General features: G+C 35.0%; 1 protein-coding gene across 1 annotated transcript in view; it reads left to right on the top strand.

Moving 5' to 3' along the window:
* The first annotated feature begins 624 nt into the window (after window positions 1-624).
* LOC113231867 (myrosinase 1-like) overlaps window positions 625-25,855 on the top strand; it is a 90,381-nt gene continuing 65,150 nt past the window's right edge. Inside the window, exons 1-7 of the mRNA XM_026466403.1 lie at window positions 625-669; window positions 10,766-10,893; window positions 18,890-19,058; window positions 20,932-21,202; window positions 23,921-24,056; window positions 24,399-24,496; window positions 25,030-25,161. Of these exons, the coding sequence (XP_026322188.1) occupies window positions 10,839-10,893; window positions 18,890-19,058; window positions 20,932-21,202; window positions 23,921-24,056; window positions 24,399-24,496; window positions 25,030-25,161 (861 nt within the window). The 5' untranslated portion in view covers window positions 625-669; window positions 10,766-10,838. The remainder of the gene's footprint in view (window positions 670-10,765; window positions 10,894-18,889; window positions 19,059-20,931; window positions 21,203-23,920; window positions 24,057-24,398; window positions 24,497-25,029; window positions 25,162-25,855) is intronic.

The raw sequence follows: 25,855 nt of genomic DNA, 5'->3' as shown, positions 1-25,855 counted from the left end.
CACCATGAGACATAAGTTGACAAGTCTCATGTGCCTGTTATTTCACCAGCACACTTATCCTTCAATACTTTAAAACAGTAATGCTGACATTACTGCTTGGCGGAAGAAATAGGTAAGGTTGCCACCTTGTGTTTCCCTGGACGAACTCTTTTATAACGAGCTCTAATGCTACTAAATTATACTTGATATTATTCTTCTTCTGCTTCTAATATTATGTATATTTTTATGCACATAGAGCCTTAGGAGATTAGTCGAAATCAAATTCAAATGTTTTGTAGAAAGTTTTAAAATATTTACGTCCTGTTTTAAAACCTAAATTGAATTTTAAAACAGGACGTAAATATTTTAAAACTTTCTACAAAACATTTGAATTTGATTTCGCCCTTCTTACAAAACCGACGATATATTATTTTATAAATCTCAGATCATAACCGCGAGTAGGTATGTGAACAACTTACTAACTTAGCAAGTAGGTATCATGATAATACTATGTCACGAGTAACAATATAACTGTCAAGAACTTGTTCCGTCGCCCTTGACGTCATTTCTCTAAGGTCCGGAGTTTCCGGATTTAATTCTTTACTCGATATTACTCGTTACGATTGTCTTAGTTTGTAAAATGCAGAGCTCGAGTGGAGTCGCCCTCATCGGGCTTCTAGCGAGCCTCAGGTGAGATATCGATATTATTTAGAGCTCGAATTTTTTACATTTTTATTGTTTTAATCAAGTTCACAGTTTTCAGTGCTAGAGTGTATGTGTTTAATTAAAAAGAGGTCAATGTTGGATAGAAGGAATATTATTTTGATCAAAATGCTTTTTACTAATGTTGACGGTTAACCCGAAATTATATGTATATATGTATGTGGGATTTGAAAAAGACGGTAATAACTTTCCTTGAAGGGCGGATATTATATTAAAGTTACTTCCAATAATGTTTCATTCTCGATGTTAACCTAACGGGTTTCCGAATTGAAGTGTATATTCTTTTCTTGCGAAAAAATAATTATCATATGCATAGAATAACGAGCTGTTAGCATATACAGAGTTCAAAAAATAGCCGAATTTCTCAATTCGTTTTTTTTTTGTGCATTCGAAAGGGGTACCTTAGTCTCATTCAAATTTGATGAAAATATTCTATCTCTAAGGGTGGCAAATTAAGAGCTAAATCTGTTTCTTTAAATTTCACCCACTTTTCGTTTACCGACTTCAATAAAACTTGGCAAATAGATGTAATGTCATCAACTTTCGAGGTCGGTTTTTTGTCTCTGATCTATGTTCGGTTATTTGCGTTTGCACTTTATAAGTTACCTATTTCTTTTTATAATATTAAGTGACAGGACGACCAAGTCGTACGCTTGATGATAAGCTACAAGCTTGTTCATAACAGTTGCAGTGCCACTCAGAGCTTTAAATCGCAAAGATCTGAGGGCCACTGCCGTTGCGCCCGTCACCCTAAGACATAAGTTGACAAGTCCCATGAGATATTTAATTTATGTTACTCTCTTCTAACATAGTATTCAATTGACATGTTTTAACTAATGTGATAAAACACAACAGCCTTAACGTAGTGATTAAATTAGATTTGCTTGCTGTGATGTTCTTCCACTTGTTTATAATGTTCATTTAGCTTATTCAATGTTCCACTATTTAATGTGCAGTGTTTTCTATATGGATACAAATAAACAAAATAAATGAAAAGATAAATAAACGAACCAACGTATGAATTGAACACAAGCTATACATTTGGCAAAATAGATCAAGTGAACAAATTATTATATAATAAAATAAACTAAAATTTTTACAAAGCTTTTCGAAAATTATTTTGAATTGTAAATTCTATAAGTAATTACAAAGATAAAAATTCCTTCGGTCTGACACTCTACTCGTTTGTATTGTACTAGAGCGACCGCTACAGATCGAGTCAGCCGAACTTACGAGTTTTTCTATGCGTTTGTTACGAATCTTTGTTGTTTTTTTTTATTTTGACGCCATCTGTGAGACATCTATGAAAGTTTTTCACTATTCAATCAGGTACCTCTACTATTGTCAGAGGTTGACTAGAGAAGTTGCTTTATGAATTGTAATATTGATTGTAATGAAAATCACGATGTTATACTACCATGATGTTCATTTATTTTTTTGTGAAATTACTCTACTAATACATGAATCATAATTATATGTCCAAAATGTAAACAAAGGCGATAACCGAACAAAAAAATAATTTTTAAATTATATTTTACTATTTTTGACGATAATTATCGTATAAAACTCTTTTCAAGCTGTAATCTGATAAAACTTTGAAAACTTTATTTAAATACTATGTCTAAGGTCCTAAATCATTTTATGACATTGGTGATATTCGGGATCAAAAACATTTTATGCCGCCATATTTTTGTATCGTGCTTCTTTTCTCGGACAAGCATGTTTTCTTGTCTCTATTAACTTAATAAGCGCACCATTATTAAATTAATGTATATTGTTGTTAAAGTTTTTGTTTATTGTTATTATATTATTACAGATAATTAAAATTGAACAAATTGAAAACCTCCTCTTTTTCTGAATACCGTTGAAAATAGAAGGTTTAGCACACCTGCATTCACACTTTGACATTAACATTTCTTTGTTTACATTGTAGACATCAAATTATGATTCGTACTATATACACTTTGTCATAATTATTAATAGAAGCAGGTTCGAATCCTATCAGATTTAAGGAATTTTTATTTGTGTTCGATTTTTGTATTAATAATTATAACAAATTAGTGGAGTAATATCGCAAAAAATAAATGATAATCATAGTAATAAAACAATTTAACCTTTACAGTTCTTTAAGGGTTTACTGATTGTGACTGTATCTACACACATAGTATTATGTAACATTACTATCGTATAGAAGCTAACAAGTTACTTGTACATTTAGCTAACCAGAGCTAACTACAGATAAAGGTTGAGAATTACTAAGGGGTCAAATGTTATTTGAACGGTTGTTTGTTGGTTTGTTAGGCTAGCAATGTTAATATGCCTAAAACTTGTTGAGACTAGTTCGGCAGCTGTTTCCGACCATTCACAAGTCATAGTTACCTTATGAAACTGGCGCTGTGCATTTGAACTTACTTTTGTATTAATCCTAGGGGTTCAGGGCCCACGCTCTGGGGCCCTCAAGTTTCCGTAATCTTTAGGACATTTGCGCACTCTGTCCGATTCGTATTAGTTCCGAATCCGGGAAATGATGGTCCGAAATGTCACAGGGATCATTTTATCTTTAGGTGTACAAGTGACATTCGTATTTTCTCGGATTCGAAGCGGACTTAGCGCACCAGCGACATCCGAAGTGGTTCGAAGTTTTCTAGATTTATACTCGTATAGTCTCGATTCGATTCGAGTCTAGATTCGGAACGATCCGGATATATCCGGATAAATCGGACGCAGTGCGCAAACGCACTTAGGTTGGATGAACCGTACTTCTTACAAGAAATGAAACAATTTTTCGGATCTAAATCGCGTACATTTGTTTTTGCAAACAAACCAACGTATCGGACCCTTTACAGCGTTTATTAAATTAAAAAATCATATCGAGTTCTTAGGTTTTCGCGATTGTTACACATAGGAAATGAAACTATTTTTCCGGATTTAAATCGCGTATATTTGTTTTTTCAAACAAACCGACGACGTTTTGGGCCCTTTACAGGTTCCATGGTCACGGTTGACTAAGGTGGTACAGTCTTCAACCAGTTATGTCTAATATTGATGCAAACCACCCTATTTTTTCACTACAGTTACAATAGTTATTAATTATATACCTTATTTTTAATTTTACAAAGAAAACATTCCAGTTTACGTTACATTAAGTTTTACAAATTATTTTATTGAATGATTTTTTATTAAGTTCAATTTATTGTTAATTAATAATAGAAATTAGAATAAACTAAAACATATTAATTAGTACTGCAGTCTTATGTCTGTTTGGGATTTTTCATTAGAGGAAATACTGGATCCCAAACTGGTGGTACTGAGAAACCATCTTCCCTGTTGAAATTAGGATGTTTTTTTAATTTCAATGGCCTCTCGCAGCATCCTGGGTAGATAACGGGCTTCTTTTGCAAGGACCTGGGTTTTGTCAAACTTCATTGAATGTGTAGGTTTATCCATGACATGTTCGCAGACTGCAGACTTGTTTACGCGACGGCGTTTGACATCAGCTATATGTTCTTTGACGCGGGTACAAATACTTCGCGTTGTTTGTCCAATATAAGAGAGACCGCACTCACAGTCAAGCTTGTAAATCCTGCATCCTGTAAGGGGATGTTAAATCTCACGAGTCTCAGGAACTGAGAAATCTTCCTCAGGGGTTTGAAACACGGGGCCTGCTGCATTGGCGTGGAATCTTCAACTTATTCGCATGTAGGACTTGCTTTATATGCTGAAGTTCCCCTGCCAGATGATTACTGTCGCAGACACCATGTGCTCTCTGAAACAAAGATTTGCCCACGGTAGCTAACTGGCTTAGAATGGTGATGGGAATTACAATTGAGATACCTATCTGTATGGGTTTTTTTCCGAAATACAGTATGGCCTAAGGTGTTGTTAGGATTTCTTTTAATTAAAACATCTAAGAAAGCTGAAGTACCACAATTCTCTTGTTCCATAGTAAATTGGATCTTAGTACTAAAAGAATTAAGATGGTCCAAGAAAGAAGGTATGCTATCTTTAGGTAATATTGTGAAAGTATCATCAACGTACCGTTTGAAAATCTTCGGCCTAGCTGGGGCCATGGGTAAAACTCGCACCTCGAAGTCTTCCATGAAAATATCGGGCAACAACGGGAGATACCGAGGAGCCCATCGTTATACCGTTAATTTGTAGGTAGAATTCATTATTCCACAATAGATAGTCTGATGTTAGGCAGTGTTCTAATAATTCTGCATATTCAATGGACATATTATGTTCCCTTAGCTTTCTACGTACAATTTCAATGCAGTCTTTTACTGGTAGGTTACTAAACAGCGACTGAACATTAAAACTGACCATGGTGTCATCATCAGTTAACCGTAGATCTTTGATTCCACTGATGAAATGGTATGAATCCTTCACAAGTGTAGAAGTGTTCCCTCTCAATGGTGACAGTACCTTTGCCATGTGTTGACCCAGTTTGTAGGTTAGTGTGTCAATCTGGCTAACTATGGGACGGAGTGGGGTGTCAGCCTTATGTAGTTTTGATAACCCATACAGTTGTGGCGGTTTTACGTAGCAGGGTACAAACTCACTTACATCAAGTTTCAGCGTATCGGAGTGCTTAGATATTAAGTTAGTTGTTGTTTTTAATATCTTGGTGATAGGGTCTTTCTTCACCTTTTTATACGTGCTTTCATCCGATAGTAAGTAAGTTATTTTGCTGTTATAATCTGACGTATTCATGACCACCGTCGCGTTACCTTTATCTGCACGGAGGACGACTAATTCAGGATCTTCGCGGAAGGTCTTCAGCGCGTTATATTCATCTCGGGTAAGATTCGGTCTGGGCTGTTTATTTGAACGCAATATTGACGAAACGTCTTGGCGTATTGCCTCCAAATCTTTCTTTCTCATGTTGTTTTTAACTAGACAACCCTCAACGTTACAAATAATTTCTTCGTATGGAACACGACGAGGAGCCACTGCGTAATTCAAACCCTTTTGCAAAACTGAAAAAGCAGACTGATCTAATGTTTTGTTCTTCTTCTTCTTCTTTTAAATGTTATGGCCCCATCGAACTAATCAATTGTTTTGCCAATGTCAAGTAAAAATAACTATGTACGGTAGTTTAGTATTATTATAAAATGGCGATTTCGCCAATGTTCTAATGTTTTGTTCGATAAATTTATTACAGATTGAGTTTGTGTTTGATCATTTGACAGTGACGTTGACGTTTCGTTACTTGTGCACTTCAGTTTAAGTTTATTAAATATAATTATAAAACTAAGAAATAGCGTGGTTTGTATTAATATTAGACATGGTAAATGACTTTACCATCTTAGTCAGCTATAACCTTGGGACCTGTAAATGGCCCGAAATGTTAGTTTGTTTGAAAAAACAAATAAACACTGTTTAGATCCGAAAAACTAGTTTCATTTCTTATGTGTAACAATCGCTAAAACGTTAGAGTCCTACATAATCATTTATAATATTTGTTAAGTGTTTTTTGGTCATTGTGCTTTAGATTCGGGTTTTACTTGAATTATTGCATGTAGAAATTGAATATATAATGCAGGAACTAAAGTAATAATGTAGTCATTTATATCTTCTCATTGTATACTGTACAATTTAATTTGTTTGTCATAAATTGTTCTAGTTTTGTATGTCAGTCGAGTTTATGTTTTAGAGTAAATTCTATTGAAATGCGGGAATATAATAATCTAGTATAATGAGGACAGATCGGAAAAGGTGGACCTAAACATCTAGTAATAAACATATTGTGAATATTACCGCCCTCTATACTTCATTCTTTTGACACGAAAAATGACGCGATAATATGTAATTATTAAAAAAAATATTCTGTTTAATGTTTGGAAGCTCTGTTTCTTTAAGTTTTTTAATAGTGCAAGTGTTTGAAACACATCTACGGTACACCTAGACTAGAATCAATTTAGAAATGGTCGTTTCCCCAATTGCATCTGCCGGGAATCGAACCAGGGACTTCTACCAGCGCCCACAGAGCAAACCATTGGGTCATCGAGGTTGCTAAATTTTTGTAATTCCTAATTTTCTTTTAAATGTAGTATAGCTACTATAAGGAGTACGTCCAGGGAAGCATTATCATCATACTTATTACTGACGCCACGACTTATGTGCTTTATTCTTTTAACCATAGTATAACTGTCTATCTACGCAATAGTCAAAAGTATTTTGTACAAAAAATAATATTTTTTTATAAAAATAAAACCTTAAAAGTAGCAGTAGAGCTCCTTGTCAAAGAGTTCGTTCAAGGAAGGACCTAATGCTCAAGTTACTGTGTTCTGATATTGAAAGGTAACGGTGCTAGTGAAATTAGGGGTACATAATCTCCCATGGTAACGGGCGTAGTGACATGCCCCTCAGTTCTATGTGATTTAAGGCTCTGAGTGGTACGTTGGTGGTGGCGTTGTACGCCAGGTGCACGATTTGTTTGACCCGTCACTTAAAAAAAAGCAGTTAAATACAGATAAAAAATATAGGAAAAATACAATATAATAATTGTAGGATTTCAGAGGGAGGTATAATCGACTCTGTATGTATTAGTCTTTGAAGTTTGTGTCTGTACTCTATACTCTGCCTATTACAGTTTCCGGTAATAAGTGGGTTTGTGTCGTTTTAATTTCCGTTCCGTTGTCGTAAAAATAAACTTGTTTGTAACTGACTTCAAAAAAGGAGAAGGTTCTCAATTCATCTGAATTTTTTGTGGGAATATTACGCGATTACTCAGACATATCTGGTACGATTTTGATGATTCTTTTCAAAACGGGTACCCCAGTTGTGGTCCCATTCAAGTTTGAAGAAATTATTCCACCTATAAGAATGGCAAATCAGGGGATCAATACGGCTTATTGAATTTTACCCCCTTTCCGTTAACCGGTTTCAATAAAAGTAGCACCGAGATGTGATTCCAATGAAAATAAAATTTTAAGGTGGTCATCTTATGTGGAGCTGATCAGATGATGGAAATAGCAGACAGGTGAGACGAACTCCAGTGAACAGCCTTGTGTACCCTGTGTTTGGGTTCATTATGATTCGTTTTGACGAGGACTTCTACATGCGTTTCAGTTACGTTATAGAGATCGCGGTATCGATCATAACGTTTTTTACGATACCGAGTGACGGGACGAACAAGTCGTGCGCCTGGTGATGAGCGACACGCCTATCCATAACAGTTGCAGTGCCACATCTTAAGGGTACTGCCACTGCGCCCGTCACCCTAGGACATAAAACGCCAAATATCATGTGCCTGTAATTGCACTTGAAACCCGTACTTTTCAATACCGGAACATAGCAGCGCGTGAGCATTACTGCTTAGCGGCAGAAATGGATAAGTAGCGCGATAGCAATTATATAGAATTATATAGATAGATTTGGTTTTCTTTTGACAGTTAGCGCGATACGAAATGTACGCAACATGTCACATTTGCGACGTTTTGTTTGTTGTTTAGTTTTAGTTTTACCGTTGACAATTAGCGCGATTGGCCCCAATGTGGCTGTACTGCCTTGGGCGAACTCTTTGAAAAGGAGATCAACTGATACCTTTAAGGTCTTATTTTTATAAAAAAAGTTATAGTGTAAAATACTCTCGACCATTACGTAGATAGACATAGGTTAGTCAAAAACCAACCGTCCGACTAAAGTACAAAGATAAATTCATTTGTTTCAACTTAAATTCTAGCGGCATTTTTTTCGACATCATTTTCTTCATGTCTTCCGACATTATACGAAAACAATGCGCATCAACAAACTTTGTTTGTTTATTTTTTTACGTATGTGCTTAAGACTGCCGACCCTAGATTGTAATAACAGTAATTTCCTTGACATACATAAAACAGTTTTGCCGAGAAAAATAATTTGTGTTTTCAACAGACAACATAAAATATATTTTGGTATTTATTGATTATTATAATGTTTTTATCATTATCAACCCATTTATACGCCCCGCTGCTGGACACGGGTCTCTTCTGAGGCGATGGTTTAAGCCACTGTCCGCCAAGCGGGCCTAATGCGAGTTGGGGGCTTCTCACGTTTTCTTCATCACTATGTTTTCAAAAGTTCATGGTAAATTTCAAATTGAAGTTCGCACTTAAATTCAGAGAAACTCAGAGGTGTCAGCCTGGATTCGAACCCACGGTATCTTTCTCTTTTTTTTTAGCTTGATAGGCAGTAGGTCAAACCATTCGACTACTTCGGCTTTTTTTTTTGATATTTTACTATCATAAAAATTTTAATAGCAGTATATATATAGAGTATATAGAGTAACTCATTGCGAAATAGTTTGTCCGGGGCAGTACTGCCACCTTACCTATTTCTGCCGCCAAACACTAATGTGAACATTACTGCGTTCCGGCTTTGAAGGGTAAGGGTGCTGGTGAAATCACAGTCACATGGGACTTGTCAAAATCTATCGCAGAGTGACGGACGCAATGACAGTGCCCCTAAGATCTTTGCAACTTAAAGCTCTGAGTGGCACCGCAACTTAATGGATAGGCGTGTAGCTTATCACCACGCGTACTACTTGTTACTTAATTAACTTGGTATTATAAAAAAAAAATATTAAGCTAGTTTTTGAAACTGTTCCACCAGTTTGTTATAATTATTAACACAAAGATCGAACACAAACAAAATTTCCTTCGATCTGACACCTGTCTACCCAGTTAGCTCTCAGTTGAATCGACTCAGAGACCTTGTAAATTTGTCTTAGTGATTCTTACAGATCCATTTTATTGGTTTTCTTCGGCTTTTATCGCAGTAAGCGACATTTGTGAGGGACCTACGACGCTTCTCACTGTCGTCTTAGTTTGGAAAATAGACGCAGATTTGAATCCTGTCAGATCGAAGGATTTTTTTTTAAAGTTCGAACAATCTTCAACAGAACATCACTAAAACCTATTCACGATCATAATTTTCACTTACAGTTACACTTTTATATTTATGTCCGCACATGCACTTACATTATTATTTTAGATTCATTACAAATAATTTCTAGATTCAGTCCTTCTGAAAACCAGCGCCTTAGGGAACTTAAGCATATGCTGAGTCAGCGCCATTTCACTGCTATGACAAAAAATGTTTCATTTTTCCCATTGTATTAAATCTGTATTTGTATCAAACTAGTGAATAAAGTCTTTACCTATATATATGCTATCTATCTTTATAGTAATAATTAATATACATAGTATAAAAATATACTTATTATATTTTTAATGAATAGAATAAATGGTATTATCAACATTCTTGATAATTTGTTAACACGTTTTTTTAAAGAATTTTCAAAAATGTTCAAAATATAACATTGGCTTATATGACTGTTTTTGATCTCATTTGTGTACTTATATAATTTTTTTCCCGATATTTCATTATTTGGCTCTAGTTTGGGATTATATTTAGTGCCGGGCGTTTTAACCCGGCGCGGCCTAAACGCAATAATTACTATGTTTAGGCCGCGCCACCGGTCGCACTGCCGAGCAGAGTATGTACACATAATATTCGATCGTTGTTTACCTAAAACTGACGTTCGTCTTTAATTTGAGATTGACATTTCACATTAACCATTTTTTTCGCTTAGTTTGTAACCTTTAAATCTAATTTGAAATTAAAGTAATTTTTTTCGATTCGAAATATATATATATATATATATATATGCTCTTTCCTCTTAGTCTAGAACAGTATGTATGCCATCAAAAATCCTAAAAACCAAGAGGCAACAGCAGTTCATCGGGGCCACGCCGGTCATGTTACATGGCTAGATACGTAGCGTTTGCCACCTGGCTGCGACGTGAACGAGTATCGCAAAGTTAGGTGCGCCGTGCTAGTCATTTTAACCCCCCACGGCCCCAATAGGTAGATGAGAGGCCGGTCATTTTGACAAACCACGGCGATGAACGTGTTCATATTTAAATTAGACAGCGGTCATTAATTGTTTAAAATTGTATTTGGGCTTTCTGTGTTGCAAAGTTTCAAATTTTAAATTTACATGAATATTGGTATCGCGTTTTATTTCAGTGTTTCAAAAAACTGGTCAGGCTTTTTATGGCGTTTTTCTTTGTTACAGTACATTATGCTTAGCCCAAGCAAGTTTAAATGCCAATCACGGAGTTGGCAACTATTCTTTCCCGGAGGACTTCATGTTTGGAGTATCTTCCGCCGCTTTTCAGATAGAAGGAGGCTGGAATGAAGGAGGTATAACTTTTTGGTTTGTTTTATTCCCTAAAAAGAATAAATAAGCAAGTAATATATAATAAAATAATATTATGCAGGAAAAGTGCCCTTTTAAGTTTTTCAGTTATGTTTATTAAATTAAATAACTTGAAGTCTTGCACTGGAATTCAAATTATTTTTTTCTTATCTAAATGTTGTTTATTTGTTTTTTCCAAATATTATTTTATATAAATTAAAACGTTTCGGGCCCTTTATAGGTCTCATAGTTACGACTGATTGACAGTTTAGATTCATTTACGATAAATAAATAAATATTACACAATTTATTGTTATTTAAATTAAGTGAGTAGCTAAATTCATACGAAGGACGTAATCACTGATTCGTCTACAACCTTGACGAGGTTACCATAGGTACTTAATCTATAGAACCTCAAATGTCTTTGGTTGATTCCGCTTATCAGTGAAGTGTTGAATCAATCAATTTCAATATACACTAATTCCTATCTGGCGTGAAAACACGATACTTAAAAATTTTCACGATGGAAAAAAGACACAAATTTACCTCGAAATTTTACAAGAAAACCGCTGTGTTCAGTAAGTACTTTACCTATACCAATGATTTTTTTTTTATATCAACTCAACTAAATAGAACACATATACTATACGATATACATTTTTCAAATGGCGTTAATTTTGTTTTTAAAATGTAACTTCTGAAGTACTGAGGTAGTACCGACTCGACTAAATCTTAAAGATTTAGTCTGAATAATAGTAACTAAATAAAAACGGAAAAAAAATTATCAATCAAGGAACATTAAGTTGATTTAAAAAAATGTTACATTATTTTATTTTTTATTAGACAAAATCAGTCAACATCACGTGCGTTGCTCTGATCCCAAAGTCAGTAACTAAAGCACTTGTGTTATGGAAATCGGAAACAACAACGGCACCACAAACACCCAGGCCCGAGACAATATAGAAAAGTTAGTTTGTCTACATTGAGCCAACCGGGGATTTAATCTAGTAACATTTCCCAGTGTCATAATGGGAATGTTTATATTTCTTATATGTAATAATATTGTTTTTATTTATGCATTTCAAATTCAAATTCAAAATAATCTTTATTTCATAGGTAAGCATTATTACACTTGAAATCGTCACAATATTAAACTTTACCGCTCATTCGTAAGGCAGATTCCCCTGAGAAGAATGAGCAAGAAACTCTAGGGGTTGCTCTTTGTAAATAACATTAAAATATTTTTTTTTTATTATTTGAAACATCAGAGATCGAGACTACCTCCATGAGCTAAACGGGTTACTACCACGGATTTTTGTCATCCAAGTACGCAGAAGTTTTTTTTTCTTTTATTTATTTCAGGCCACATGACCCATATAATATATACCTTAAGGACTAACGTACATACAATATAAATAAAATAAACAACTAATGTACTTGTCGGCGACGTATGTGTGGCGCAATCTGGTGTCAGGTAACTTCGGCCAAAACTCTTCCCTCGTGAAGACCGACAGATGTTCGGTTGGCATACTCACCATAAACGTATTAAAATTTACGTTGTGGCGGGACTCCAATCGCTCGACCCTCAGGGTGTATTTGAGTTTTAGCCTGATGCACTCCACTGTCTCCTCAGACTTCGTGGAGTAATGTAGTCGCAACAGGTACAGCAACGTCGTCGGTGTTTCTGAATACCGACGACGTTAATGTGCGGCACAATCAATTACCTGCTATCAAAGTAGGAAATTCCCTGCGTTACGAGTAGCAGATCAACAAAATTAAGTTATGGACGTTTCCTAAAACAGCCAAAGCAGAACTAATTTAAAAAAGATAATTTTCCAAATTGGTGGTATCTGGGCCAATGAGGACTAAAATTATATTTAATTTAGATATATTATGATTATTAAATGAATATATCGAGTTATTGGGCTTTCGCAATTATGCCACACTGGAAATGAAATTATTTTATTGGGTCTCGTTTCGAGCCTTTAGATTAACTTTTGTTTAAAAAAACAAATACGCGCCATATAGATCATATAAAATAGGTATAAAGGTGAGCCACATCCAACATTTTATCCCAAAAAACACACGCCTCCATACACAATGCTTTGCTGGTTTCTATATTGACGTTTGGTAGTAAGAATTGGGTATGGCAGAAGAAGCGTGAAAGTAGAATTAATGAAGTGGAGAGTGGAGAGTGGAGAGTTTGAGGAAAATTTGTGGAATAAAGTTGAGTGATAGAGTGAACTGCATAGTTCGTATTATTGCATAATTATACGGATAGATGTGGTTAGAAAGAGAATTTTGTGACTAGAATAGAGAAAGTAATGTTAAGATGGTTTGGGCAGTGGATGGATGTAAGAAGAATTACCAAACAGGTTTATGATGCGAATGTGGATGGACGCGTTTTAAGAGGACGTCAGAGAAGCACCTACGTTGACCAGATCAGTGATGTCCCCAAAAAGGCTGGGATCCAAAGTGACAAGAATAAAAGAAGTTGTATGAAAAGGGTAGTTGATGTATGTGAGACTCGAAAGTTGTGTCAAGATATAATAATTGTATTTTAATAGCATTTTATGCAATCGTAGTCGGGCTCTTAAAGTTAAGTACCGTGAGGTATGAGATTTTACATTACATTATGTAATGATTGCATACAATACTTTTCTACGAGTAAATTAAAGTAATGAAACACAACCAGTATTTAATGAATATTTTGTTAACAATTCGTGTTCGTAAATGGTCAAGTACCGCTTAGATATATTTCAACCAATTAAGAGGCAGCAGAGCGTTTTTAATAATTTCATCAGTAATGGGGATTGGGGACGTCATTCTGTTCAGGAACACAATGACACGTTTAAGGACTCTCTTAATTAGCAAAAATACGACGTTCTTTTTTTGAAACACATTGTAGTTCTTTAAATAGGACTATGGTGAAATTTCTCATTTCAGTAGTGAGTACCATAGACTATAGAATTTTAGTTTAGAAGTAAAAAGAGCGCGTTTGTGATTTATGATATTATAATTGACAGATTTTTTTTTATATAATATAAAGTGATGGGACGAACAAGTCGTGCGTCTGATGGTTTTTTATTTTTATTTTTTATTTTTTTTTTATTGCGACTCGGCAAAATGACTGCACCGCGCATGATGGAAAGTGCGAATACAGTCCAGAGATGAGAGTAACGGATGGAAAACACAAATATCTTCACTCCGTCACTATCATTTTGACATATCATGGTAAACTATCAGTCCATAACAGTGCAGTACCACTCAGTGCTTTAATTCGCAAAGATCTGAGGAGCACTGCTACTGCGCATGTCTCCCTGAGACACGTAAGTTGACAAGTCCCAAGTGCCTGTAATTTCACCCTTTCACCTTTACCCTTCTAAACCGGAACACAATGATGCTAACATTACTGCTTGGCGGCAGAAATAAATAAGGTGGCAGTACTTCCCTGGACGAACTCTTTCACAAAGAGCGCTACTGCTACTAAAATATTATAGGAATATAATAATAAAATATTGTAGAATAAATTATGATAATGGAAAAAATAAATTAAAAGCATTTGGATTCGTTCACTTATTCAATTATGAGTTAGTACTTAGACTTAAAGCTTTATAAGAATCTTAATATTTCTTCTATTTTCGATCTACAACCTTGATAGTCTAGTCCCTCTGTCGTAATACCTCTAACGATGATGATGTGCCTCGGCTCGATTCAATTTAGGAAATGAACTTTCAATATTGGTCTGGGTGTTCTCGGTTATTAATTCCCCTGAGCTAATTTTCGGTATTCCAGTATTGTGTTTTATGTGGTACCTACACTAGATTGCATGAAATGAATGAGTGAATGAAATATTTTTTAGTGCACATAAAATTAGAGTGGCAACACAGGACAATAATTAAGGTATAAGGATTCGCTCTGGATCTTTTGGAGGGAAAAGTTTCGTTTTTATTTTGACTTTCAATTATTTTGTGAAATCTAGTTTAAAGTGGAATAGGATAGTGCTATTGTGCCTTAATCGAAGATTAAAACGCGAAATTATACGAATCTCGAACTAGAATACCCGTATCGGCCCGTTTTAAGGAATCCCGAGTCAATCCAAGCACGCCGCCTCAAATTGCCTATCCTCTTTGTGGCGGCCATATTTACAGAAACATAATTAAACTTCATGTTTAGGCTGATGGCTTTGCCAAAGCCTTAATAAATAAATTTAAAAAAAAAATTAAGGTATAAAAACAGTAACTTAATGTGTAACAGACGGCCTTATTACTATATAGCAATTTCTTCAATGAAACTTTAGGATAAAAATTTGGGATAATATATCTATATCCGTTGTCATTATTATAAATGTCTTTGTCATAATTCTATAACTAAATTATGGAGTGTGTAAACCAAACGCACTTGTTACCATTGAGATGTTGCGGATGTTCATATTGAACTTAATTATTCAAGTTAAAATGAGTAGTGTAAATGGATGTAAACGTTTCTGCCTTGGTAGTGAATACAAACTTGTACATTAAGACTTTTACATAAATGAAGCAGAACTAGATCAAATTTTGATTAATAAGCTTGTTTATATGAACGTAAATTGGTTTTACGTCCATGTAAATTCCCGTATAAAGTATAAAGTACCCGGGATCGAACCACGATGACCGCTTTATTGACCGTTTTTATTTCCTATTAAAATGTTTTATTATCTGCGCCTGTTTTTGGTGAAGCTAAGTTCACAAAAAAAATGCCACTGCAAAGGCTACGATTACCATTTAAAACAAGCGCCAATTTATTTGTTAAATACTGGAAATTATTTATTTACTTTCAATTATTTATATATTTATTATATTACATATTGGTTACAGATTAATATTCAAACACAATAATAATTCTTAAGCTAATATTATAAATTGAAATAATAATGTAATCATATTTAAAAAAGAATTGATACAAAATAAATTGAATAAGAATTAGACAAATCATGGAATTGGATGTATCGCAAGTACATTATTAACAATCAAATTTTAAAACATTAACATACCCTAAAGGCACTTAGGAAGTGATTTTATATTCGGGGAACATAGCAAGAAAGTCTCATTGTTATAATTACGTAATAAGAATTAAAATTTCACCAATCCCCATGAGCCGTTTGCTTTGCCTTTTCAGGGGGCTACTCCCATTCTCCGTCCAACATCCGTCAGAAACATTTACTGTCAAATAAGTAAACTCGACCAAGTTAATGGACACACGACGCGAATGAAGCTTCATACTCTGCATTGTTTATAGATTTGGTCGCGTATTACTTATTTGATGGTAACTGTTTCAGAGAGATACCGGACGGAGAGCGGGACGCCCTATATTGAATTGCTTACTTGGATCATTTCAAGACAAGAATGAGTACTTGTTTTAGATAGACAAGCATACTCCACTCTCGGCCATATGTGTCACCTACCGAACTACCTAAGAATCCAAGGATCTTCCATTGCCTGTGCTATGGGCCTACCATAACCTTTCCAAAAACAATCTTATTTCAATGTAAGCTTAAAGTAAGCTTATTATAATATTACTCATATTCGTACTATGACGAATCTGTCAACTAAGTAATGTAATATTGCAAAAGTGAGTGAAAGATCGAATGATTTCTAATTAAAAAAGAAAAGAGAAAAATAGGAAAGAGATGACGCTATGTGAACTATATAATGCCATCTATTTCTTTTTTGATGTTCCGATTCGTCTTATCGTAGTATATATATATATATATGTTTAAGTACTTAATGTTATTTCAATTTTGACTGTTAAAAAAAGAAAAGTATGTAATAATAGAATCTGTTAAAATTACGTTGTTTTCAATAATTATTCCGTATTTTCATGAAGAAAAATAAATAAAACAAGCTGAGTCTTGGTAGTCACGTTGTGAATTCGGAACTATAGTCTAGTGTCAACTGTTAGTTTCGCCAAGGAGCATATAGATGGCGCTGTTATAATTTTACGACTCTTTACGACATCGCGTATTTTTATTTAACGAAAAATTATTTACTATGTGCTATTAACAAAAAAATAAACAAAATATTGAAGAGATATATGTAAATAAATAAGTTCAACTTAACTTTTAATCATTACAAATCAATATTAAGACTATAAAACTGAAAATAATGTTGTTTCCATTTCATCCGTGTAACTATTTTAAGATTGCTAAATTTGACATGTGAGCAATATTACTTTAATGTTAAAGTCGCGTCGTAGCATGAACTGAGTGAATGAATACTCACGAAGCTGCCAATAAAACATCATAGTTTTAACATTACAATAAGCTTACTTTAAGGGCGTTATGGTACGAAAAGTCAATGTAAGGTTAAAGTAATATTGTTTTAAAAGGTTGTAGTAGGCCCCCTGAACTTGTTTTCCCACTATGTACTCTCCGTAAGAAATATTTTAACTGTCACCTTGTCTAATCAATCTTTTGAAACGCAGGCTCTTTTACAGTTATGTGAATTTTTCTCTGAGCAAGTGAATATATATTTACAATTATTTACTATTTATTAATTTACTACGAATGGCAATCTCAAGATAGGAATAATATGTGTGTTAGGTCTTTATGAATAATTCAGGCTGGAGGATAATATCAACACCACGGTCAAAGATTCTGCCAATTTACTGAACTACATTATGTTTTATCTCGCGCAACTTACTCGCTTTATATTTACTTATTAATGTGTTGAAATAAATATGATTTTATTCGTTTGACCTACCGCCTCTCAAGCTTAAGGCTTCTGAGTTTCTCGGAATTTATGTGCGAAATTTAGGTTGAAATTTACTGGGCTATTCAGTGAAGAAAAACAAGGTAATGAGATCTGCACGTCAAAGAAGGTTCACAATCCTCGAAAAACATGTGCGTGGCGGACATGTTTTCAACATTGGGATGTTTAAATGGGTTAATGACGATTGTTACAAATGTTAAAAAAAGCTAATATAAAAAATATGTACTTTTTATATTATGCTTAATAATTGTGTGTTATTTTAAATAATAAATGCATAACATTTATATAGCTCGTGTGCTAACTCTAGATGAAAATTAAGTAAATAAAAATAAAATTTAATCTTGTTACAAGTACATTACTCTCCGTATAGCTTTGGCGTAGTCGCGTAAAACGACTTGTCCAAGGGCAATTACTTTCGCAGACATAAATTTATTGATCTGGGTTAGCAAATTCTTGCTATAACGAATAATAATTCAGTTTAATCGATTTTATACATTAATAATCGTTATTCAACTTTAAAACGCTGTATTTACGAATTAACCTGGTAACCGCGATTTCGTTTGCTAAGTACTTCTAATAGCCTACTGTACTATTACTAATTTTCATAGTTTTATTTGTTCTTCATACAAACCTTCATCCTCTATTTCACCTCCTTTAAGATTTATTTTTGTGACAAAAAGTAGCTCCAGGTCCCATCTAGTAGCAGTAGAGCTTGTTGTGAAAGAGTTTGTCCAGGAAAATACTGCCACCTTACCTATTTCTGCCGCCAGGCAGTAATGTGAGCATTACTGCGTTCCGGTTTTGAAGGGTATAAGAGTGCTGGTGAAATTACAGGCTCATGGACTTTTCAACATATGTCTCAGGGTGGCGGGCGCAGTGACAGCGCACGTCAGACCTTTGCGATTTAAAGCTTTGTGGCACTGCAACTGTTATGGACAGGTGTGTCGCCTACCAACAGGCGCATTGCAACTGTTATGGACAGGTGTGTCGCTTACCAACAGGCGCACGACTTGCTCGCCTCAGTACTTAATATCATAAAAATATCTATTTTTATAGCAAAATTCATCAAAAGCGGTTGAGTAGTTTAGCCGTGAAAATGTAACAGACAGACAGAGCGTTTTATAATATTCGTTTGGATAGTAGAATGTAGTTATTCAGCAAGAACAGTGCTTATTCTATTTTATAAATTAGATAATGATTTAAGTAATTGTCTATAATTTGTACACTTCATAGGTTGGTTAATTTTTGACAGGTAGAGGAGAAAGTATGTGGGACACATACCTCCACGAACATCCGAACTTCACAATTGATGGCACGAACGGTGACGTAGCAGCTGATTCCTACCACAGGTGGAAGGAGGACATTATTATGATTAAAACCCTTGGCGTAAAATACTATCGCATGTCGATATCTTGGCCGCGGTAGGTAAAAAATTCAATATAAGAATAACAATAATAACGCACACACTCAACATAGCCCCGCATTAAGGAAACGTTCTGTCACGGCTCCCATGGATACACACATAGACAACCACAAACTACACCCAAAATCACGAGAGAAATAAATGTAGGCCATACAAATATTTATTTCGACCCGGGAATCTAACCTGGGACCTCTGCCTGGTAGTCCGGCTATGATAACCGTACGGTCACGGAGACAGTGTTATATAATATATATAACATATATTTTTTATCAATTGTTAAATTTATTATTACCTCTGAGGACAAATCTGCCAGAGTCCGGATAGTTTTAATAAAATAATCAAAACATTATGGCCATCGTCACCAGTGTCAGTGAAAATAGATTCCGGTTAATGTACGTTATTTCGGAAATCAAAGACGAGTTGACCATTGAATGTCTATATAGGACGTCAGGCGAGATTTAAAAAGAACGAGTGACCTCTCACTCCATGAAAACTGCGATACTGGACTACTTCCAACAAAGAACACAATCGATAGCTTTCTCGATAATTTCGGATCAGCGGCCTTTGTCGAAAACATAATTCATCATATCTGGCTCGCACCACCGAAGAATCGTGTACCTGGCTAATATTTTTACGTAATTAATTTGGTCAATAGAAAGTACGGAACTTATTCACAACAAACATTTTGCATATTGTTCTGAATGCAGCTGTGTAATAAATAAAAAATGGACTATTTTGGTTTGGGTCGCTATTTTTAAAAAGCAGTCACAGTTCAGTTTCGAATATGGGTTCCTTAGGGAAACTTGTTCAAAACCTCGATATTAGCGTAAAATCATCCTAAGAATTTAAAAGTCGTATATTTTTCACTATTTTATTTCTCATTAAGAGATTAATATGAATATAACAGATGGGTAATAAGTAAGAATGACTTCATTCATTAACACGTTCATCGCCGTGGTGGGTCAAAATGACCGGCATCTCATCTGCCTATTGGGGCCGTGGGGGATTGAAATGGCACGACGCACCTAAATTTGTGATGCTCGTTCACGCCGCATGTGGCAAACGTATTTAGCCATATAACATGACCGGCGTTGCCCTGACCAACTGCTGTTGCCACTTAGTTTTTAGGATTTTTGATGGCATACATACTTTTCTCGACTAAGAGGAAAAAGTATGTATATTTCTAATAAAAAAAAAAATTACTTTAATTTCAAATTGGATTTAAAAGCCTACAAACTAAGCAAAAAAATGGGTAATGTGAAATGTTAATCTCGAATGAAAGACGTACGTCAGTTTTAGGTAAACATCGATCGAACATTACGTGTACATACTCTGCCTTGGTTAAAATGCCCGGCACTAAATATAATCCCAAAGTAGACCCAAATAATGAATATAGCGAAAAAAATTATATACGTATACAAATGAGACCAAAAACAGTCATATAAGCCAATGTCATATTTCGAACATTTTTGAAAATTCTAGTCGGCGACTAACGTGTTAAAATTGTCGCGTAAAATTAACGAGTGATGCCACATGGGCGCTGCGGCAGTACCGATGGGTTGCGTCATCGCACCTTTATGATTTCAACGCATCGAGTGCCACACGAGCAATGCGGTGCGCAACTTAACGCCCCTTACTTACACTCATTAGCAACCCTCCCCGCGCCCCTTGTCCGATGAGCACACGTCCCGTCTCTCGTGCTTATAATAATAATACTTATCATAATAATTTTGTAATTATTCTTATATGTTCGTCCAAGTAACACATGTTCCTGAAGTTGAAGTCAACAAGTATCCGGATACTTGCCGACTTCGCAACAAGTAAAGAAAACACTTAATTTCGTATGCCAAAAGTAACTTTTACTTTAACAGATTGTTACCAAAGGGTACCGACAACTACGTAAACGAAGAAGGAGTAAAATACTATCGTAAGTTGTTTCAAGGTTTGCAAAGGGCTAACATAACCATCATAGTGACACTATTCCATTGGGACTTACCCACGCCACTTATGGACCTTGGTGGATGGGCCAATCCAAAGATGGTGGATTACTTTGAGGATTATGCAAGAGTGGCTTTTAAAACCTTTGGAGATATAGTAAAAATATGGACAACTATCAACGAGCCGCACCAACATTGTTACAATGTAAGTTAATCCTACGTATATGTATATCCTACACTCTCTTTCCTTAATCATTATGATCCTCGATTAGTATTAATGTAGTTTTCTATTTGTTGAAGATCTAATGAAACATAATGTGTGCCAATTGATTAATCACATAAGTCCATTGCGTTAATGTGTTTATACACATATAAAATGTAGTACGTATCCTATCATGTATTCTATATAACTATAAATCATATTTATTTATAGATAAAATAGAATCAGCTACTTAAAAGTACTCAGAAATTGTTTAATACTCCGATTTGATTAGTACAGCTTTTTTGTATTTACTCAGTCCCAATCTATTTTAGAGTCCCAAAAGTTTCCGAAATTGTATTAATAATAATTTGATATATAATAAAAACTTTATGACTTTACATAAAGTAAATGAAATGTCACCGGGACACACTGGGGTACCCTGTTTTTGTGGAATCCACTTTAGTACCAATTTTTCAATCAATACTTTGGAACTTTGGCTGAGTCACTGCCCTAATACAGTTTTCTAATATACGTATTTCCGTCCCATAAACCTCAAATGTTCGTGTGACCGGTACATGCTAATGGATATTTTTGAAATGTAACATTCATTTTAAATAGTAAACTAAGATGTTTAAACTTGAAGAAATAAAAAAATTAAAATTCACCAAGTCATTGAGGGTGATACCCTAGGATGTAATGCCCAGGAAGCTGGTAACGTTTTGGATAACAAAGTTTGTATTTTGGCGGAAGTGGCTGCCAGCTTTCTGGTCACCGGGGAAACATTGATGGAGGGAAATAGTTAATCAAAATCGATGATATTAATTAGGTAATACTATTCCATTAGTTTTAAACAAAGTTTGCATACGTATACCTCTTTGTAATAACTTAGAATTGTAATTGCCACAGTCCACTAGCCGCTTTTTGTTAACTTTTTTATTTGCTTAAGACTACTTTATTATAGTGTAGTATAATATAGTATAATAATATGGATGGTATAGTAAATATAGTAATTTTAGTAACAGTAGAGCTCCCTGTGAAAGAGTTATCCAGGGTAGTACTGCCACCTTACGTATTTATGCCACCAAGTACTAATGTCAGCATTACTGTGTTCCGGTTTTGAAGGGTAAGGGCGCGTTCAAATTAGCCTAAAGGTGTTGGTAACATAACAGGCACGTGGGACTTGTCAACATACGTCTCAGGGTGACGGGCGCATTGGCAGTGCCCGTTACTGTAGTTTACTGTTCGTCCCGTCACTTTTTATCAGAAAAAAAAAACTTTATGATAGTAAGATTTATGTAATGTGGATGTAGACGACATACAGCATTAACTCAAACCTTAGTGGGTTTTTAAATGTTGTAATAATTGTTTGTTATGTACCTATATTGAAAAAAATCTTCTTAATTAGTGAATACCTTGATCACAAAATATACAAGTAATAATTCGTATTTTAAATTTTAATCAGCCTTGTTTGCAAGTTGAATAGTGGAAGTGAGTAGTGATAAATACCAAGATAAGTAAATTAGTGTGTTCACTAATTTATTTATCTTGTGGTAATACAATAGTATTAACTTAACTTGTTAGTCTGGAATATCAGGCTAACAAGTCTGTATAAACAGTATTGTCGTAATACACACACTATTATCGTACTATAACAAGACAAATAGTGCTGTAACTCCACACAAACGCAGCATCGCGTGGCTTAATTATAAGTGTGCCTGCCGCCGCGCTTCGTGTTCAAACGCACACATTCGCATAATCTCGCGGTAAACTCGCTTTGCAAATCGCGGTTCGTCACACGCACCATTCTTCATATAATTGGATCGTTCCCTTGGTGTTGAATAAAAAATTACATCAAATAGTAGACGTGTTTATTGTTGTGTTATGGTTATTGGAACAAGAGTGCCTCAAATTCAGAATTATTCACTAGTTTATTTCTACTTCATAATCAAACTATATACTCCCATAATCGAGATACTAATCCGTAATGTTATGTATAATACTATCAATAAGTACCGAATCAAAGGTTATTTCAATATAGCACGAGAAAACTGTAGTGAACACCTTATTTTTTCTAATTATATTTACAACCAGTAGGTACAGTCCCATATCATTCCATATGAGTTTTATTTATAGTGCCCCTCCTTATCAACCTCTTGGTTACGCAGGAAGGGCACTATGACCTGTGCGCGCATAGGAACCTTACAAGTTCAAGTTTTGACTCCAGGTCAGCCACTGTACAGGGTTCTCACAGACCTCTGTCACTTGACGTCATCCGGTTCTTCGAGAGGCTAGTACCTCGATTGAGCCGCCCCGGGTGCACGTACAGTACCCTCCCTATTTTTCAGATAGGTACCGGAGCTGTAGGCACGCTCACTGCCCGTTGCGCATTGCACAACTAGCAGTTGCCACCGCTAAGCCGTCGACTCTGAGTCCACTACCAAATCTCATTAGTGGCGGAGCTGTAAGGCACGCTCACTTCCCGACGCCGAAAAACGACGTCTCTCCAGTTCCCAATCCCAAAACCAACAGGTTAATAAGGAGGGGCACTATAAACAAAACTTATGCAGAATATGGGACTGTACATACCTATTCTCCAGTGTAGTAAACAGGGACCTTCACTTGCTGCAATCCTATCCTGTGCCTGTTCACACTCCTCTCCTCGTATCGTCTGTTTTTGTTTTAATAATACTTATACAGACTAGTTATTTTTTTATGACGCAGGGCTATGGAAGTAATTGGTTTGTGCCAGCGTTACTGTCGCATGGTGTTGGAGAATATTTGTGTGCCCATTACATGCTACTGGGTCATGCTCGAGTTTATCATTTGTATGATAAGGAGTTCCGGCCACATCAGAAAGGTTTGATGAATTTTATAGGTTCATGAGAGAATCTCATTTGTTTAGTTCGAAATGAGGGGAAGGAAAATGTGTTATTTTATTTGTTGCAGCGTTTATATACAGTAACATATGTTGCACTTTTCGGAAAGAAAAAACTTATAAACTTATAGTTAGGTTTATAGTTATTACGAAAAAATGAAACCGAGTTTAGTTTAATTCGTTTTTCTCATTACTCGTTTGAATGTTTGTTTTAAATAAACTGTCTTTAACTACACGAGTACGTTCTCAAATTATAGGTTTTTTTTTTTGTTCAAGTAGATAGCTCAAATTTTTACTCACTAATGTTTGTAAATGATATTTCAGGTAAAATTGGTATTACTGTGGATGCTTTTTGGGCGGAACCGAAAGATAGCACAAAAGCTGCTGACAGGGACGCAGCTGAAAGGTATCTCCAAATGCATGTAAGTTACGTTATGATATCGATTATATTTTACACAAAGTTTTTTGATTTGTTTAATTTTAAATTCTGAAACTGATGAATATTCGTCGTTTTCAAGATAATGATCACATTCGCTAGCCACTCAAATGACCATAATTTTAATTGAATTATTATAACAGATAGTTTATAAGATTACATTCTTAGTAACGTAATTGTGATTTCTGATTGGATACTGATAGTTACACGTTAAAGCGGTTTCCCGTGGTCCGTAATTTTACCGATAAACTCGCCCGTGCTCGCCATCGTATCGAGATTCGTACATCAATGTACGAAGTCCGGGCGACTTGCGATAGAGTGCCTTTCTGTAATTGGCAAATATTAACATGAAAAGAGTGATTCGGGTGTAGCTATCCAAGGTTACTTCTACTACAGGTCTACGGCTGTGCGAGGAAATCTGTAAAATCATAGATCGAAATTAGCCGCCTTAACTGACATAATAGCGGTGATACCTCCTATATCTTTTTGTACATTATACTTAACTCTCTTTTTTTATAGCTGGGAATCTATGCTCATCCAATATTCAGTGATAATGGAGACTATCCGCCTATAGTGCGTGAAATAATAGACGACATGAGCAACGCCCAAGGGTTTACTAGATCTCGTCTACCTTATTTTACACTTGAAGAGGTCAGTGCTAATTCAATTCATAATTATTTTCACGATTTCGTAATAGAAACATTTTTGTTGTTTGCATTATGATGTTCCCGGAAATTCCTAATTGGATCTATTTAGAAAACGATCTTTATAGTTAAAGGCGTTGTGTGATGTAGCTGTCTGTGTTAATAACGTCAGGGGTTTGGTGTTGTGCAATAAAAACGTTGTTCAATATTATTATAAACTATCAACTAATGCGATGGAAACAAGATAATGAAGTTTAAAGTAATAAGAATTACACGTGTAAGAACGTGTTAGAAAAATTAAGAGTTTTTTTCTATATAAATGTATGTAGAGACAGACTGATATTAGATGTTAATAAATATTCAACAAAATGTAAATGCAAAAAGAATCTTTAATTACTAACTTATAACTAATCACTTGGAAATCTTGGAATTGGTATGTGTTATATAATTAGATAAAGTGTGCTTTGTACGTGTTAGGCAAAGAATGTGTAATCTGGTATATTAAGTAATCTGCGCTAAGGACGAGCGGGGCTTCTTGATAAAATTATGTTAATGTATTAATAGGTTGGTATTCTATGGGTTAATCTTAATCAACTACACGGTATTACCAACTATACCAATAATATAGATTTTAAGACTTTCGTGGTTATTCACTAAATGATTATCACTAGTATCAGGTTTCTTACAAATATTGGGAAAAT

The sequence above is a fragment of the Hyposmocoma kahamanoa genome, unplaced genomic scaffold (assembly GCF_003589595.1).
Source record: "Hyposmocoma kahamanoa isolate Upper Pololo Valley unplaced genomic scaffold, ASM358959v1 66, whole genome shotgun sequence".
Taxonomy (NCBI): domain Eukaryota; kingdom Metazoa; phylum Arthropoda; class Insecta; order Lepidoptera; family Cosmopterigidae; genus Hyposmocoma; species Hyposmocoma kahamanoa.
Note: the sequence above shows the minus strand (reverse complement) of the source record. Positions and strands in the feature narration are given on the sequence as shown.